Source organism: Canis lupus, chromosome 35 (assembly GCF_048164855.1).
Source record: "Canis lupus baileyi chromosome 35, mCanLup2.hap1, whole genome shotgun sequence".
Taxonomy (NCBI): Eukaryota; Metazoa; Chordata; class Mammalia; order Carnivora; family Canidae; genus Canis; species Canis lupus.
Window position 1 is genome coordinate 1162257 of NC_132872.1, and position 19654 is coordinate 1181910.

Genomic DNA, 19654 nt, shown 5'->3' on the forward strand with positions numbered 1-19654 from the left:
CAGAGAAGCAGAGATAGAGGCAAAGGCAGAAGCAGGTTCCACGCAGGGAGCCCAGTGCAGGACTGGATCCTGGGACCCCAGGATCACGCCCTGAGCTCAACTGCTGAGCCACCCAGGGGTCCCTTCTCTGTTACTTTTTAAAAATAATGAGCACTTGTCATGTTTATGGAAACAGATCTATCCTAAAATAAGAGTGAATTTTAGAAATGGTAAGGAAGAGTATTTGAAAGGAAGCATATTTGAAAGGAAGCAAGATGTGAGAGTAGGAGAAATTGCTGGATTTAATGAGAAATTCCAACAGAAAAGGATGCAGTATCCTGTTTTATTTAGTTTCTGAGTTGCTGTAACAATATCACAGATTGGGTAGTTTACAAACAACACAAATTTATTTCTCATAGTCGTGGAAGCTGGGCAGTCCAAGATCAAGTCACTGGTAGATTTAATGACTAGTGAAAGCCCATGTCCTGGTTCATTGTTGGCTCTTTTCTCAGTGTCCTCACATTGAGGAAGGGGTGAGGGAGCTCACTGGCATCTCTTTTATAAGGGCACAATCCCATTCATAAAGTCTCCTCTCATGGCCTAATCCCCTCCCAAAAGCCCCACCTTCTAATGCCATCACATTAGAGTTTTAGCATTTCAACATGTGAATTTGGGGGAAACAATCATTCAGTCTATGGCACTTCCGGTTTTTTTTTTTTTTTAAGACTTTATTTATTCACTAGAGACACAGAAGGGGGCGGGCAGAGACAGGCAGAGGGAGAAGTAGGCTTCACACTGGGAGCCCCATCCCTGGTCTCCAGGTTCAGGCCCTGGGCTGAAGGCGGCGCTAAACCGCTGAGCCACCCGGGCTGCCCGGCACTTCTGTTTTTGATAATACTTTGTAGGCCAACCAAAGAGTCAAAGGTTTAAAGAAAAAAAAAAAGGTGAAACCATAAAAGTAATCCTATTAATGAATTTTGGATAGGGAAAGCTTTTCTGAGCATGACGACAAAATCCTGAAAAATTAGAAGAAAACTGGATGCTGAGTTTGGAGGCACCAGAGTAACTCAGTTAAGCATCTGACTCTTGATCTCAGCTCAGGTCTTGATCTCACAGTCTAGAGTTCAAGCCCTGTGTTGGACTCCACTTAATAAAATGAAAAGGAAAAAAAAAAGAATACCGACTTTGTGGAATTTATTTGTGGACATCACAAAGTTTGATTGTTTAAGTTTGATCATAGAACTTCTGTATGAAAAGATACATTAAACAATTGAGAAATATACTGGGGGAAATTTGTTACATTTATGAAAAAGGACTAATTTCCAACCTCAATTCAAGAAACCTCTTTACAGATAAATAAGAAAAACATCAACATTCAATAGAAAAGCGACTAAAGGATGTGAATAGGCAGTTTAGAGAAAAAGAAATGCGGCCAGTGGACCAAATAAGTCTTTGAAGAGATGCTCAACCTTACTTTAAAAGCAGGCGTATCACATTGACAATGGGAGTACTTTTAACTAATTTGATTGTCAAAGGTTAATTAAATGTGAGGAAACAAACTCTTTTACTGTGTTGGTAGGAGGTACAGTGGTGCAGCTTTTCTGAAAGACAACAGTATATATTCATATCCTTTAATATAGCATGTGTTACAGCTGCAGTCACATAAATTATTAATATATATCCATATATATGCTTGTTTATTGCAGTATTATTTGTGATATTAACAAAAATCAATGGGGAAACAATCTAAGTGATTATCAGTAAGAAATGATAGGAAACTGGATAGCTCCACATTGGTCATAGAGATTATTTTTAAAAGATTAATTAAAAAAAGAAGTTGGATAAACATTATGGTACAGCCACTTAATGCAATATAAGTAGTAGGCATAAAAATATGGCTTATATATCCTCTATATTTTATTAAATGGTGGCATATTAGGAGGTATAGTATGATTGTAAAAAGAAAAAATATTAAGTTAGGTACATTTGGAAGAATACATACTTTGCTTTCAGTAATACATTTTCAGTTATCCCTGCTGTCTCCAAGCCGGGTGTTTCAGCATTGTGAATATACCAGGTCAAGAAAAAGAAAATGGAATGACTGCTAATGGTTTCCGGAATTAGATAGTGATGATGGTTGCACAACACTTGAGTATACTAAAAACCAGTGAATTGTACATTTTAAAATTTGGTGAATTTTTTGGAATGTATGTTATATTTCATTTTTAAAAAGAAATATTCCTGTACCCCAAAAATCTTCCTTGTACCTTTCTTAGTCATTACCTATATCCTCTTCCTCAAAGGACCATCTTAGTTTCTAACACCATAGATGAGTTTGCCTCTCCTAAAACTATATTTTAACAGATTGGTGCAGTATGTACTCTCTTATATCTAGCGTCTTTTTTCTTGTATTTGGGAATTTCATCCACAAGTGGAAGTTTTTTCATTCTCTCTGCTATATAATATTCCCTTGTATGATATATTGTGGTATATTTATCCGTTCTATTGATGGCTATTTGTGTTGTTTCCAGTTTGGGGTTAGTGCTGCCTTGAACATTCTTTTACAGTCAGTTCTGCCATAGCAAAACATACATGTTCTTAAAAATCAGTTTTTACAATGTAAAATGGTGCAATTAAAAACTATAGGGCTTATGTAAAAAAGGAAGTTAGAGATTCAAAGCTCAAAACTTGGTGAGTGACATATAAAAAAAGGTAAAACCTTAATAAAAATGGCAGCATAGTTTCATACAAGTTAAATGGTTAAGGAGTATGTAAGTACTACAATAAATATGGCATTTTACCTTGAAAACAACTCTTGTTTGCTATGGAAGTGTGTGTGTTAGGACTGTAGCTCGTGAATTGTACAGTGCTGATCTAGGGATTTATTTGACATTGGATGTACAGTTAGCACAACAGGTGTGGATGAACATGAATCCTAACATTCAATAAGCTAAAGTATGAAATATGTGTATTTTGTGTATGTCTATGTGGTTCATTTCATCTGGGTGCAATTTTCTGTTCTTACCTAGTGTTTCTCATGGACAAGATTGAATGTAAGCAAATGTGAAATTTGTGTCACCTAGTATTGTTCCCTAACACATTAGTTGCATTGGAACAAATTTACTTTTTCAAAGTGTTCTAGCAGAACTGTATGTGTATTTTTGGTGCACCTGTGTATGTATTTCTGTTGTTTATATACCTGGTTGTGAAAACGATATGCATATGTTTAGTTTTGGAATATAATGACAGCAGTTTTTCAAAATGGTTGTGCCTGTTTTTTATAATTACCACCAGTATATGCAGGTTTCAGTTGCTTCACAAATTTACCAACAGTTGTTATTGTCAGTCTTTTTATTAATAATTTTAATCATTTCAGTAGGTGTGTAGTAGTACTTCATATTGTTGTATTTGCATTTTCCCTATCATTAACAAGATTAATAGTTAATACCTATTCATGTTTCTTGTTCATTTTTGTTATCTTTTGTGAGATGTCTAAGTTTCTTGTCTTTTTTTTTTTATTATCTTTCATCTTATTCATTTATCTGCATATGCTTCTTTTGTTGGATATATATATATAATATATATTTTCTACTACTCTGAGGCATGCTTTTCCTAATATCTTTTCAATATTTCTTAAATCTAATATAGTTCAATTTCTGGTTAATACTTTTTGTGCCTACTGAAATGTTTTTCAGTTCCAAAGTCATAAAGTTATCCTACTTTATTATTTGTCAAAAACTTTTTATGTTGCTTTTCACGGTTACATACGTAATCCATATGCAATATGCACAATTTCACATGAATCAGTATTTCATTGCATCTCCATTTTGGCACTTTTAGTCTAAACCATCCTCATTTTTTTGCCTAGATTATTGTAATGGTCCCTTTAATTGGCCCATTTGCATTCATACTTGCCCCTTTTGAATTTACGATCACTTTGCCTCCAAGATTATTTTTATAAAATGCAAGTCCTGTCATTACCCGTCTTTGACTTTCCATTCCTCTCAGAATGAATGGGGAGATCCCTAATGAGACTGAGAAATCTTAAATTATTTGAACACTGACTGTTTTCCTACTCATCTTTTAGAACTTTTTCAGTCTTTGGTCCCTGGTTCCTCTTAGCTAAGGGTCCCCACATAATAATAATTACTTTGCATAGGAAGTTTTCTCTTTCCAACTCCTACTCATTTTTAGCATTTTATTTTAAATGTCAGTTCTTCAACAAATATTGAGCCCCTATTACGTATCATGTATTGGACGAGGTTGCTTGAATAAAAGCAAAGATCTCTGTCCTCATGGAGCTTACATTCTAGCAGCAATGCAAATAATAAACAGTAAATTATCTAGTATGTTAGAAGGTGATAAGTAATACGGGAGGGGAAAAAAAGGGCAGCAGAGTGAGGGTATCAAGAATGTCAGAGTCATTTGCAATTTTACAAAGTACATTGCAGTGTACTTTGCAGTTTTTAATAGGGTATTCATGAAGGGCTGATTGAGAATGTGATATTTGTATAGAGAGTTGGAAGTTGATAACAGCTATTTGGGGGAATAACCAGTGCAAAGACGGTAAGGCATAAGGCTGGAATGTATGAGAAACAGCAAGATGCCCAGTATGGCTAGAGCGTAGTGAGTAAGGGTAAAAGTGATGGAAAGTAAGGTCAAAGGGTAAGGCAGGGACAGATATGTAAACCTTCTGCAGGATTTTGGAGTGGAAGAATGACATTATTTAACCAATCCGGCTGTTTTGTTGAAAGTAACTTATGGTAAGAGTAGAAGCAGGTGACCTGTTAGAAGTCTGTTTCAGTGATCCAGTTAAGGATGTATGTAGGCGGGAACCAGAGTGGTAATAATGGAGGTGCTAAGTGGCTGAATTATGGATATTTTAAATGTAGAACACAAGGATTTGGGACACGTTGGAAATGGGGTTGAGAGTAAGATGGAGAGCACTACAAGAGAAATTAAGGATGACTGCGAGGTCACTTCCTGATAGAAGCTGTTCTTTACCTCTCAGTTTGTCAAAGCCTCTATTATAGCACTTTCTGCCTCTGCTTGATAATATTCATCATTATTGTAATTAAATGCTGTGAATTCTATACTGTTTTGTGTTATTTTGGTGCCTCTACTAGACTGTCCTTGCGGTTAGAGACTATCATAGTTACTAATATATGTGTAGTACTTGCACAAAATAGCTGTTCAATAAATATTTTCAAATGAAGTGAGAATTGTGTCTTTTCCATATTGTAATTAAGTAATAGACTGATATTATTATATTTTTTTCTAACTTCATCCTAAAAATCTTCCAACTCCAGTAAAGTCAAGGGAATAGTACAACATACCTCCAATGATAGTCAACAATTACTAACATTTTGTCATAGTTGCTTTTTCTGTGTATGCGTATTTTTGGGAAACTGAAAATCATTTGCAGGCATCAAGCACTTAAACTATGAAAACTTCAGTATATATTACCTATGAGTAAGAATAGTCAAAGCGTTCTCCTGTGTAAACAACCATAGTACTGTTATCACTACCAACAAAATTAATAATTTTATTTTTTCCTCAATTCATTCTTACAGTTGTCCCCAGATATATAAACTTTACCCTGCCCTTGGAGGAACAAAGGTTTCTTTCTAGTTGACAGGGAAGTTTCCTTTTACAGAAGAATACTAGCTAATAAATACAAATGAGATGATAAAATGGGGTGCAGGGAATCTATATTTTGAAAACTAATGAAATAAGTTATTCAGGGAAGGATCATTAATGGGTCAGTCAAGTAAAAATTCACTTAGTACAAGTTGCTGAAGTGCCCACCTACCTACAGATACTTAATAACTACAAAGAAAAAAACATACCTGTACAATGGAATATTGTGTACTTCTGGGGTGACACAGTATGAAATTGAATATATCATTATGAAGTCTGCTTATCAAAAATGGGTCTAATTGCCCTTTACACTAACTTCCTGTTACCAGAAATATAGGACTTCATGGAATGACTTAATGTGAGGAGACAAATAAAGAATGTGTGGTACTCTAGAAGACAACTGACATGGTCTCTTCAAAAAGTTAATGTCATTTAAAAAAGGAAAGGAAAAAAAAAAAGATGGGCAGGGTAAAGCTTGTATTTTCTTTTAATGCTATTATATAAAATTTTTGCAATATTCCTTTTATTTTTTTTAAAGATTTTATTTATTCATGACAGACAGAGAGAAAGGCAGAGGGAAAAGCAGGCTCCATGCAAACGCAAAGAGCCCGATAACGGGACTCGATCCAGGACAACGGGATCACACCCTGAGTCAAAGGCTGATGCTCAACCACTGGGCTACCCAGGTGTCCCTGCAGTATTCTCTTCTAAAACAGGCTAATAAGTTTTTTCCTTTTTTGTTGGTCTCTCCTTTTTTTTTTTTTTTTTTTAAGATTTTGTTTGTTTTGTTTCTTTGGAGGGAGGGGCAGAGGCTGAGGGAGAGGGAGAAGCAGAAGCAGACTCAGACTCCCCACTGAGCATGGAGCCCAACACAGCCCGATTCCAGAACCCTGAGATCATGACCTGAGCTGAACCCAGATGCCTAACCAAAGTCCCCATTGCTCTCTTATTGAGTGACTGAGAGATTTTTATTAATCAGTGGTTATAGGACACTCAAGTTATTCCACATTTGGGGGATCCCTTGAAGGGATCTGTGTCCTTCTGACATGACTGCATTAGTTTTTAAGCATGTCCTTGCTTTCTGGCACAGTTTTCCCAAGTTCATTTTGAGCTTCCATTGACTCGGAACAGAATCAGCCAGCAATAATGGCTTCTTTCTGTTCCATACAATTGCCTTCTCTTTGAGGTATTATCTTTGAGAGGTAAGAGTATATAGAGGCAGTTGACAGTCTTCTAACTGTAGCCTTTTGCCCTAGAACTGGTAAAATAAAATTTGAGAAACTTTAAACATTAAAAACATTAAACATTACTGCTCTAAATACATTTAAAATATTAATATTTTAAAACTATTTAATATATTCTTTCTTCCTTCCTTAAAAAACCCTCATGTATGTATTCCATAAGAATGGATAATAATCTTATTTTCAAATTACATAGTTTTAAGAGGGCATGTTCACAGACCTAATATTTTGAGGTGCCATAGGAACATCTAGATTCTTGTATAGTCTCCTAACGTGTATGAGATAAGCCAGGGTTTGGTCTAGTATTTGGAGCTAATACTCACTTTAAGAATTCAGCAAACTGGGATCCCTGGGTGGCGCAGCGGTTTGGCGCCTGCCTTTGGCCCAGGGCGTGATCCTGGAGACCCAGGATCGAATCCCACGTCGGGCTCCTGGTGCATGAAGCCTGCTTCTCCCTCTGCCTGTGTCTCTGCCTCTCTCCCTCTCTCTTGGTGACTATCATAAATAAATAAAAATTAAAAAAAAAAAAAAAAGAATTCAGCAAACTGTCTTTCAGGGGTGTTGTGACTGCCCAAACTTCTATTATTACTATATGGAAAAAGAGAACTCAGAAGTTCAGGCTTCAAGGCAGGTGTTTCTATCTTTATTTAATAACTTTCTTGGTAATTGGATTTGTTACCTAGACAAATGAAAATATTGCAGTGAAGTTAATAAAGTAAGGAAAGAGCTGATTAGAGATAGAAACATAATGGAAGGTTTGTTAAAAAATATTTGCAGAAATATTGGACATAAGAAAATGAAATCCTCTCTGCAGCAGTGGCTGCTAAAAATGATTTGGTATAATCTGCCATGTTTTTCTTTCCATATATATATGTTTTTAGCTTGTACTTTTGCAGCTTTGTGTTTCAGCATATCTTAATGTGTTAGATATCTTTCCATATCTATCCACGGTTGTCACATTTTTATTGATTGCTGCCTGGTATTCCTCTAAAAATAGTTGTCTTTTTTGATAGGCATTTGGCCTAAATCTATAATTACCAACTGCTGAAGTGAACCTGGAGCCAATTGTTTAATTGTGTTTAAGCCATTAAGAAAATATCGGCATTTTATTCTAAGATTTTTTTTCTGATAATAGACATTAGACTGATTTAGAATATTTATTTTACTGTCTCCTCTGAAATACAATGGTTTTTAAATTTAGCTTTTAAAACTTTTGCTAAAAAAAATACCCAGAAAACAAGAGCTATTTTATTTTTAATCATTTGTATCACTCTTTCATTTTTCTTTTTTAAAGATTTTATTCATTTATTCATTTATTCATACAGAGAGGGAGAGAGAGGCAGAGACACAGGCAGAGGGAGAAGCAGGCTCCATGCAGGGAGCCCAACATGGGACTCGATCCCAGGTCTCCAGGATCACACCCTGGGCTGAAGGTGGCGCTAAACCGCTGAGCCACCTGGGCTGCCCCACTCTTTCATTTTTCTTTTCTTTTTTTTTTTCTTCATTTTTTTTTTTCTTTCATTTTTCTTAAAACCACTTCACTGTTGAGAGCTAGGTCTTTAGTTTACAGTAACATTTCTAAAACTCATTACGTTGTAAGCAGGAATAGATAAGTTGCAATTAAGGTTTTCATTAATTTTTAAGGTTTTTATTTTTTTTATTTTTTATTTTTTATTTATTTTTATTTTTTTTTTTAATTTTTATTTATTTATGATAGTCACAGAGGGAGAGAGAGAGAGAGGCAGAGACACAGGCAGAGGGAGAAGCAGGCTCCATGCACCGGGAGCCCGATGTGGGATTCGATCCTGGGTCTCCAGGATCGTGCCCTAGGCCGAAGGCAGGCGCCAAACCGCTGCGCCACCTAGGGATCCCAATTTTTAAGGTTTTTAGATGTTAGTTCACACCATGAATTGGGAATATGTATTCAGTTTTCACTGCCTTTTTTTTTCCTCTGAAAGATAGAATTAAACACTGTTCAGTGAGACTGTATTTGTTAGCATAAACTGTTTTGGTTCGTTTTCAGGAAGAAAGAAAAGGAAAAAAATTTAAATAGTTATCTCATTTGCTTTATTCCTTAAAGAAAGTAAGTGCTTAGCTCCTATTTCCTTGGTTAAGAATATTTAAAGTTATACAAATACTACCACCACTACCTTTTACAGATTTGCTTTTGAATTGGAGTATTTGTTTTTCCTTAAATTCTCTGCTTCAATGTCCTTTGTGCCATTCCTTTCAACTAGAATGTCCATATCTTTCTCCATCTTGGACGGCCCAGCTCAGAAACCTTCCATGTGAGGTTCTCAATCCATCTTTTAGCTGAAACTAATCTGTTCTGAATGCCTGTGGCAGGCACTTTGTACCTTTTTTATGGGACTTACATTTTACTGCTATTTGGGCTCTATTTCAGTCTTTCTCTTTTAAATAATGTAGTATTTTGAAAAAAATTTCTATATTCAGAAGAATTGCAAGAATAGTAAGATACACTGCCATCTTGTCACGTTTGTTTGCTTTCTGTACATACACACACATATATAAGCTTTTATTTTTGCTGACCCATTTGAGAGCAAATTGCAGGCCTCACGAATCTTTTACCCTTAAATACTTCATGTACTCCTATGAACAAGGGCATTTTTCTTTAAAAAAAAATATTTTATATGACTATGTTTAAAAACACCTAGTATGCAATTATAAGACAGGAAATTTAAAATTAATATAATTCCATTATCTATACAATGCTATTATCAGTCCATATTCAAAATCAGTACATTTTTAATCTTTGACCACCTATCCTATAATTCTTTATCCCTGAAGCAAACTTCCACTTTAGTTCTTACTATGGACTTTGGAAGACAGCTGACAAAATTTTATAATACAACTTTATGAACCATCACAATTTTTAATCCTTGCCTTTGAAATAATTGGCAGTCAGGTATTGATGATTGGTGCCTTTTTCTATTTCCTTTATCATTGAACTCAAGGTTCTTATCTTTCTTCTTGATGTTCTGTTTTCCTAGCAGATGTCTCTCTCTCTCTGAGACACTAGTCTGAACTCTACTTCACTCTTCTACAGTGTTGTCTCTTTCCAATTTTTAGGCGAAATGTTCTGAAATAAATAGAATATGCGAAATTTGAAATGATGTACAACACTTACGCAAAGCCCCTATAATTAAAAAGCTGATAGGTATACAAGGGAACTGTACATGAGATATCTGCAGGTGATTTTTGATGACCACTATGCTGTTACTTTACATTCACTATTACTTAATATCTTGTATTTTCTTATTTATATCTTAGGACAGTCTTATCTCATCATTTAAGTGATAGTTGCAAGTACTAGAACCGAAGGACATAGCCCTCCTTGAAATGTAACTGGAATATAAAGAAATGCTATGAAAGAAGTGAAACAACTGCCATATTATGCCCAGCTGTTAATCTAGGAGAAAACTTGGCAAAGTTATCCATTTACTAAGAAAAAAAGTCTTTGTTAAAGCTTAGGTATGCCACAGTAGTAATAGATTTATATGCTGCAAGAAGGCGGCATCCCAATATATCTTGAATTATGAGTTATGATTATATGACGTTTTCAGTAGCTAATTTAGGTAATTTTGATTGTTCTATGTATGTGTCAGGATCTGTTACTATCTTCAGTATTAGAACAATGATATCTCCTCTTGTGCTCATAAACCCTGCCCACCCCCTTTTTGGATTAGCAACAAGCTACAAGCTTATTGTAAAAATTGCTAACTTTATAGAAGTAAGTTTTCAATTATGTGAAAGTCACCTTCTCAAATAATGCTAACAGCTTCTGTTCTGCTCTTAATCTTTTTCTCTTTGGAATCTCATTCTCTACTCTCACTTAATATCTGTAACCTCTTTCTCTTTCTCAGACCTTTGTAACTTTCTTTCCTTTATCTTATAAATATATTCAAAGATTCTACTAAAAGAAAAACAGAAAAAAAGTTCTTCTTTGTAGGACCTGAGAGCTTGCTTACCTTTTTTTCCTAGCTAAGCTTCTTGAAAAAAGTAGTTTACCTTTTTTCTTTCTTTCCTTCTCATTCTTAATACACTGTAACCTGGCTTCTGACACTCCTTTTCCACGGTTAACTTCTCTCTTATTTTCAGTTATTTACCTTAAAAAAAAAAATCTGTGATTACAATAATTCCAGCATATCTTAAAATATACATATACAGAAAAGTGATTGAAAGTCATCTTTTTTAAACATTCTTTCTCTGAGGTAGTCTCTTTTAACCATTTGATACATATTCAGCTAAATCCTATATGTTAATGTATTATTTAGCTCATACATCTTGAAAAATGAGACATATATACATTTGGCTTTCTGAATCTGTGTACTTAGATATATTGCACTACATTGTATAATAGCAAATTGCTTAATTTAACTTGTTTTAGTTTCATCTGTAAAGAACAGCTCACCTAATATGGCACTTTTAGTACGAAATAGGATAATTTATGCAAAACTTAGATCAGGGTCTGACACACATATTAAGTGTTCGATAAATGATAGATTTTAAAAATAAATCTTTATATCAAAATGTTGCATACTCATTAGTAATTTATTAACGTAGCAAAGGATAAAGAACCTTTTTTTCCCCCCCAGTCTTCTCTTGTGTTATATTTTTGACACTACTTTTCATCCATTAAAGTTTTGTCATGAGGCTGTAGCAGTTGAATCACATCTGCAGACTTCACTTATAATTCTGGTTCTCTTGCTCTTTCCACCACATCTCCAGTTACTTCCTTCACTGAAGTCTTGCTCCCCTCAAAGTCATCCTTGAGGGTTGGAATCAGCTTCTTCCAAACTCCTCTGAATGTTCATATTTTGAACTCTTCCCATGAAGAATTTTTTTTCCATACCACAGAGGTTCTTAATGGCCTCTAGAATGGTGAATCTTTTCCAGAAAGTTTTCAATTTACTTTGCTCAGATCCATCAGAGGAGTCTATCTATGGCAGCTATAGCCTTACAAAATATATTTCTTAAGACTTGAAGGTTGAAATTACTCCTCAATTCATGGGCTGCAGAATAGCTGTGTTATTAGCAGGTATGAAAACATTAATCTCATTGTACATTTCCATCAGAACTCTTGGGTGATCAGGTGCATTGTCAATGAACAGTAATATTTTGAAAAGAATCTCTTTTTTTCTGAGCGATAGGTCTCAACAATGGACTTAAGATATACAGTAAATGATGTCGTAAAAAGATGCTGTTGGGCACCTAGGTGGCTCAGTTGGTTAAGTGCCTGCCTTCAGCTCAGGTCATGATCCCAGGGTCCCAGGGTCCTGGGATCGAGTCCCACATTGGGCTCCCTGCCCTGCAAGGAGTCTGCTTCTCCCTCTGCTTTTCTCCCCCGTCACCCTCCCACCTCCAAATAAATAAATGCTTTTTTAAAAAATGATGCTGTCATCCAGGCTTTGTTATTCCATTTATAGAGCACAGGCAGAGTAGATTTAGCATAATTCTTAAGGGCCCTAGGATTTTCAGAATGGCAAATGAGTATTAGCTTCAACCTCAAGTCACCAGATGCATTTGCCCCTAACAAGAGAATTAGCCTGTCCTTCAAAACTTTCAAGTCAGGCATTGACTTCTCTAGCTATGAAAAGTCTTCAATGACATCTTTCTCCAGTAGAAGGCTGTTTCATTAATATTGAATATCTGTTGTTTAGTGTGGCCACCTTCATGAATTATCTTGGTTAGATTGCCTGGATAACTTGCTTCTGTATCCATACTTGCTGCTTCACCTTGCAGTTTTATGTTATGCAGACAGCTGCTTTCCTTAAACTTCATAAACCAACCTCTGCTAGCTTCCAACTTTTCTTCTGCAGCTTCTTCACCTGTCAGCCTTCACAGAATTGTAGAGAGTTAGTAGGGCTTTATTCTGGATTAGATTTTGGCTTACAGGAATGTTGTATCTAGTTTGCTCTTCTATTCAATAAATTTTTTTAAAGGTTTTATTTATTTATTCATAGAGATGCAGAGAATGAGAGAGAGAGAGGCAGAGACACAGGCAGAGGGAGAAGCAGGCTCCATGCAGAGAGCCTGACGTGGGACTCAATCCAGGGTCTCCAGATCACGCCCTGGGCTGCAGGTGGCGCTAAACCACTGCGCCACCGGGGCTGCCCTTGCTCTTCTATTCAGACCGCTAAAACTTTCTCCATGTCAGCAGTAAGGCTCTTTTGCTCTCTTATCATTCATGCATTCATCGTAGTAGGATTTTTTAAAGATTTTATTTATTAGATAATGACAGAGATAGCGAGAGAGAGCACAAGCTGGGAGGAGAGGGAGAAGCCGACTCCCCAAGATCGTTACCTGACCCGAAGGCAGACGCTTAACCGACTGAGCCACCCAGGTACCCCTGGAGTAGTAGCACATTTAATTTCCGTTGAGAACTTTCCCCAGCATTCACAACTTGCTCTTTGGCACAGGAGGTCTAGCTTTTAGCTTGTCTTGGCTTTTTGGCTTGCCTTTGTCACTAAGCTTAATCATTTCTGACTTGATTTAAAGTGAGAGATGTGTGACTCTCCCTTTCACTTGAACACCTAGAGGCCATCATAGGGTTATTAGTTGGCTTAATTTCAATATTGTTGTGTCTCAGGAAATAGGGAGACCCAAGAAGAGGAGAAATGGGAGAATAGGTCCGTGGAGCAGTCAGAACACAACAACATTTGTTAGGTTTGTGTCTTATGAGCTTGTGGTGCCCCTAAACAATTAAAATAGTAACATCAAAGATCAGGGATCACACATCACCATAACAAGTAGAATTATAAAGTTTGAAATATTGCTAGAATTACCAGAATGTAACACAGGATTACAAAGTGAACAAATGCTGTTGGGAAAATGGTGCCAGTAGACTTGCTTGACTTGGGATTGCCACAAACCTTCAATTTGTAAAACAAACAAAAACCCACAGTATCTGTGAAGCATAATAAAATAAAGTGCAATAAAATGAGGTATGCTTATACTTTTCTGACTACTCTACCCAGCCCTGTATATTAGGAGTTTTTCCATTTTCCTTGGCCTTGTGAGAGCTCTTGGGATTGTTCTGCAGTTCATTCCCCACCTATCAAGATCTATGGAGCTCTCTCTGTACAGCTCTCTTCTCCCTGGTACTCTTACCTGTGAATTTGAGACACCTGGGCCTTCCTGAATTCTCATCTCTCTCCTTACCTTAGATTGCTTGGCTTTGTTTATTTCCCCCCATCTGCTGCCTGGAAACTTTTTTCAGGCAGTTATCTGAACCATTTATGGGGCTGACCTCATTTGTTTTTCTTTTCACAAGGATTTCTGTTTTGCACTGCCTTTGTTCAATATCTGAAAATAATTTTTTTCTTATATGTCTAGTTCTTTAGTTTTACGGCAGGAGAGTCGATCCTTTTTCTGTTCTGTCATGGTTGGAAACAATCGCCTGTATATAGAAAGCTGTTGGTATTCTAAAATACTGTATTATCTTATGTGCCTGAATATTAGGTGAGCTGTTTCCATCCCAAAAGGCTTATATTTGAGACTTCTAAAGTTGCTTGTATTATAGGGTAATTTCTAAATTATTTTGCACACAGTTTAAGAAGAACACATTGGCTTGAAATGCCCTTCATGCAAGTTTGGATATTTATAGAAGATGCAGGGAGTGTTGAATATAACAGATTAAATAATCATTTCAAGTATGACCTTAAAAATTGTCAAGTATTGGATATTATATACAAGCTTTTTTGAAAGATTAAAAAGTATATTGATGAGTAATAGTAAATGGTTATATTCTAGAGATTCTAATATAATTTCTACAGAGCAAATGTGGAAAATTGTCTATTATGTGAATAGGTACTGATAGTGGTTTAAGATAAAATGTCAGGTGACATTTTAATATCTGGATTCAAAAAGTGCAGCATCTAAACGACTTACATAAAAGTGAAATTGATGTTTGAGGTCAAAATGATTAGACGATTCAAAAAGTGTCCGTATTACAATGATGACCCTAACATTTAAGGTGAATATGAAGAGCTTGTAATTGTTTTCTGAATGTGAGTGGAAAAAAATATTTTAGCCATATTATTTTAATAATACGTGTTGTTAAATATATACATTTTTTAAAATATATACATTAATAGTCAATTTAAAGTAGGTATTTGATTATTTCATCTATATTCTTTTTTTTTTTTTTTAACTTTATTTATTCATGAGAGACCCAGAGAGAGAGAGAGGCAGAGACAGAGGCAGCGGGAGAAGCAGGCTCCACCCACGCAGGGAGCCCGATGGGGGACTAGATCCCGGACCCTGGGGTCATGCCTTGAGCCAGAGGCAGACGCTCAACCACTGAGCCACTCAGGTGTCCCTATTTCATCTATATTCTTACAGGCTTAAATTTGATTTGGCAAAACAATTTTAAATTGTTTTTAATGGGAAAATGGAGTATCTAATTTTCAGGGTCATTTCAGAACTCTTTAATTTTGTAATCACCAATAGTTTAGATTTTAGAAAGGCTGTTCATTAATTCAACAAATGTTATTGAGCCCCTGTTATATTCTGGTTACCAGGTGCTACGGATAAAGTGCTAAATACATGAGACATTCTTGAGTCTTGCCCCATTGGAGCTTAGAATCCAGTGAATTGAAAAATTGAGACATAGGAATTTTATAAGTGGAAGGTCTCTTAGAAACCACTGAGTTTTATTCTGTTTTTATAAAAGGAGAAGTTGAGGTACACCTCCTGCCCCAAAAGAAAATGACTATTTAAAATTACACAGCCTGTTTCTGACTCTTAGTATTGTGATTTTCAACCTCCACTGTTAGAGGCCTGTCAGACTTAGGAATATGTTCTCTCTGGGCTAGACTATTTTAGATATAATAAAATTTGCACCTAAATATCGGAACACTAAGAGAAACCAGCTGAAGAGTTTCATACACCTCTTTATTTTGCCAATTACCTAAATTGTTTTCAGTATTTTTCCTAAAAATGATAAAGTTTAATTATTTGAGGAGTCATTAGCTTTGAGTGGGCTTTACTCTTTGATGTTCAGAGCAAAAGATTGTTGGGGTGTAAGGAGGGGAAGAAGAGGGTACTCTTTTTTGTGTGTGTATTTTTTTTATTGGAGTTAGAATTGCCAACATACAGCATAACACCCAGTGCTCATCCTGTCAAGTGCCCCCCTCAGTGCCCGTCACCTAGTCACCCCCACCCCCTGCCCACCTCCCTTTCCACTACTCCTTATTCATTTCCCAGAGTTAGGAGCCTCTCATGGTTTGTCACCCTCTCTGATATTTTCCACTCATTTTCTTTCCTTTCCCCTTTATTCCCTTTCACTATTTTTTATATTCCCTGAATGAATGAGACCATATAATGTTTGTCCTCCGATTGACTGACTTCACTCAGCAAAAGACCTTCCAGTTCCATCCACATCAAAGCAAATGGGTATTCATCGTTTCTGATGGCTGAGTAATATTCCATGTATATATAGACCACATAGAAGAGGGTATTCTTAAACTCCAGCCAAGTGTATAATTTCCAGGCTTTCTATTCTGCTTAGGGAAAGGATTTGTTGGCCCATGGTGAAATTTACTTCTGCCCACTCCAAGCCCCTATAGCTACATTTATGTCTATAGATTTATAGCTGTAACTGGCATTTGGTGAGCACTTAACAAGGTTGGCAATGTTTTTAATGGCGTGCACATACTGTTTAATCCTTGTAATAGTACTGTTAGACTCTGTTTAAGGTAAATTTTCACTGGATGTGTCTTAAGTGTACCTTGTTGGGATTGAAACGAGAAGCTATCACCTGAAAGCCAATCAATAATAATAATGATGATGCTTATTATATGATAGATATAAGTGATATGTGTGTATTAACTCTCGTAACCCTTCCAGTGAAAGTTGCTGATGATGTAGCCTTTGGTATTTGAAACATTAGGCATAAGGGGCAAATGGTAACAGTTTAGTAATTTGAATTTGAGGTCCTTCATAATACCTATAGACCATGAGGAAACCTGGTGGACAGAAACTGTTGGTAGTTCTCTTCTTTACTGTATGTTTCTAAATGAAAGTGGCAAGCTTATGACACTGAAAGCCAGCTGTACCCCTCTGCCTTGTCTCCTAGCAGCCTATCCAGCTCCGTTTCACAGTGATTTTGAGGACAGGACATTAATTCACAATTCATAAGTAGTTAGGTTACTGCTGGGTTAAAAACCAAGTCTTATTGAGGAGTTTGAAATGATGCAAAGTTATAATTATCTTTTTGTGGTGTTAGTTTTTTTATTTTTTTGTAAGGGATTAGGTGAAATGGATTTAGTAAGGCACTAAAGTTAAAATCTGGCTTCATTGGTAAAATGTTGGGGTTTCTTTTTAGTAAAGAGAGAAGAGGTAAGTTTTAGAGATAATATTTTAAATTATTGCATTTTGTTCTCCTTTCTCCCCTTCTGAAAAATACCACATGGAATATTCCATTCATTACTGTCTGAGAAAGTCATTACTTTGCAAGCTGCAGTTGCTGAAATGGTTTAGTGGAAGAAATGTTTGCTTGCATTTGGGTTTTTTTAGTGATTTTTTTTTTTTTTTGTGGTGGTAGTTTTTTGAATATTCAAACTGTAGCAAGCAAGAAGCAGATTTAAATTTATATCGGGGGAAACCTCTTTGTGGAACATTTCATCAGATGACTCCTTGTCAACCTTATATCTTGGAAAGAGGGATTAATGAAATAGCATCTGAAGAAGCAGTGAACTCTTGTGGAATAAACTCTGACATCTTCCACGGTGTTTTATGGGATAATTTCAAGTTCTTCAGATATAGATTACATAAAGAAGATTGTAGGGCACGTGACACATTCTGGTTTCTTGTATTTCAGAGAGTAGAAAAATTGATACCTCTAAGAATGGATCCTGGAGAGATCTGATCACAGTTAGAACTTTTTATCTATGGTTTTATCTCACAACTTAATTTTTAATTTTTTATTCATATGGAGCTTAAAATAATTTGCAGTAAACTGCTTTATGTATAAAATATTGTAATGGTAAAGTAATGGATTGCCTGTGCATTGTAACCACAAAGGTAAGATACAGTATGCTTTCTCCATTTCCTTATTGTGACAGAATGAGAGGCCTTTTTGTTCATTACAGATTTTGAAAATAAAGTGTAACATTGTTATATATTTGAAAATAATTGAATCTGTGTGATGCTTAGTTTATATTCTTTCGGGAAGTAATATTCTGAAATTTGTTTCAGATAGCTAAAAATAGAGTATTGAATGGATTTTTTTCCCCTCAGATCTATAGGAAGCATTTTTTCCCCAACAGCAAAGGTTTAGAAGGCCTTGATTATATTTAAGTCTTGTAAATATATTCTGAAAGCTCTCCCCCTCTATTTTTTTTTCTGCCCCAACATGTCATATTGGTTTACAGTATAACTCTTTTTGAGAACATTTCCTAGACTCTTCCATCAATTGTAAAAATGTTAATTTTTTCCCAAGAATTAGAAAATAGTCAAGTTCTGATTGTGTTGCCTTTAGAAAGATGTTGATTTGGATTTAAAATGATTAAACTTGTACAACTACTCCTTAAGGAACTACTTGTTTTTAAGTCTGTTTTACTCATTGTCCTCAAAGTGCAGCATACTTTACTTAATCTCTGAGTTTGGTTTCTTTTGGAGCACCAGTTTGTGAACATTGTGTGATTGTGTAAGATTCAGAATGCTTACATTTTCAATTTATACATTGGTTTTTATGGAATAATTTACTTTGTTGATTCTTATTTCTGTACACTTAAGATGACAGTGATTGTTAGAATTGTTGAGATTATAAAATAATGTTCAGTAATAAGAGTAAGTAAATTTGTAAATTCTGAAAATTTACAGGATATGCTGTTCCTGTATAGTGAATTATTGCTTACAAAAGGAAAAGTGAGAAAATTTTTGGAAATCAGTTTTGTTTGCTTGTTGCTCACAGTTATAGTCCAAACAGTAGGAGTTTTAATCAGATACAAACATGTCAGTTACCTGGTCCCATCCTGTTTATAAGGGAATGTGTACCTCTAAGTAAAATTCTTAAATATTTAAAGGGCAATAAGTCTGGAAAACAAGGTATTGGTTTTTGTTTTCTCCACAAGTTCCTTTCATGGTTTTCTGTGGTTAGTTCTTCCTGTGATTCACCTTTTATCACCTCACTCATTTTGGTTTGTATTTCTGATTTAATAGCCAGGTTATTTGAAACGCTTTCTCTCTTTTCTCAGCCTTTTCTTCTTAACAAAAAGTTTGTATTTAATTCTTTATAAACAAAAGAGACTACTATTAAAAAAAAGTTGTATGGAATCAATATCATAAAGTTTTTATAAATTTTTATTATGTAACCGTTAAAGTAAAAATAGAAAAAGGTGTAGGTGTGTAGGTTGGAAATTAGGAAGCCTAAAGCATTATTTGTAGTTACTTTTGAAGGAGCTAAATTAAAATAATTTCTTCTATTATTAGAAATAAAACCTTTGAACATTTAACTAATGACTACAGCAGGAAGAGGAAAATTCTTAATTTTCTTTTCAACTAAATTGCTACATGTTTTCTCTCAAGTCTTTTTTCTGATCTTGAGAGAGCTTTATGGTTTTATATGTGTTTTTAACGTCTGACACTATATTTGATGTAATTCTATCATGTTAATACTGAAACACCTTTCCAAGTGAGATTTTTTTTCCATCATCCGCCTCCCCTCTCTCCCACTTGTGTAGGCACGGTGAGCTAGGTAGGCAAGTTGCATCACTGCTACCATGGATACCCTTAAGAACAGGCATGTGGGTTGAGCTAAAGCAGTGATG

At 35.5% G+C, this 19654-nt stretch overlaps 1 protein-coding gene across 27 annotated transcripts in view; it reads left to right on the top strand.

Annotated features, from left to right (window-relative positions):
• Positions 1 to 19654, top strand: part of DLG1 (discs large MAGUK scaffold protein 1) — a 237583-nt gene that overhangs the window by 21311 nt on the left and 196618 nt on the right. Inside the window, exon 1 of one of the 27 annotated variants that reach the window (XM_072812025.1) lies at positions 17766 to 17906. The exons of the other annotated variants lie outside the window; for them this stretch is intronic. Within the exon in view, the coding sequence (XP_072668126.1) occupies positions 17877 to 17906 (30 nt within the window). The 5' untranslated portion in view covers positions 17766 to 17876. Of the gene's footprint in view, positions 1 to 17765; positions 17907 to 19654 lie in introns of those variants that run through there. 27 annotated transcript variants of the gene reach the window in all.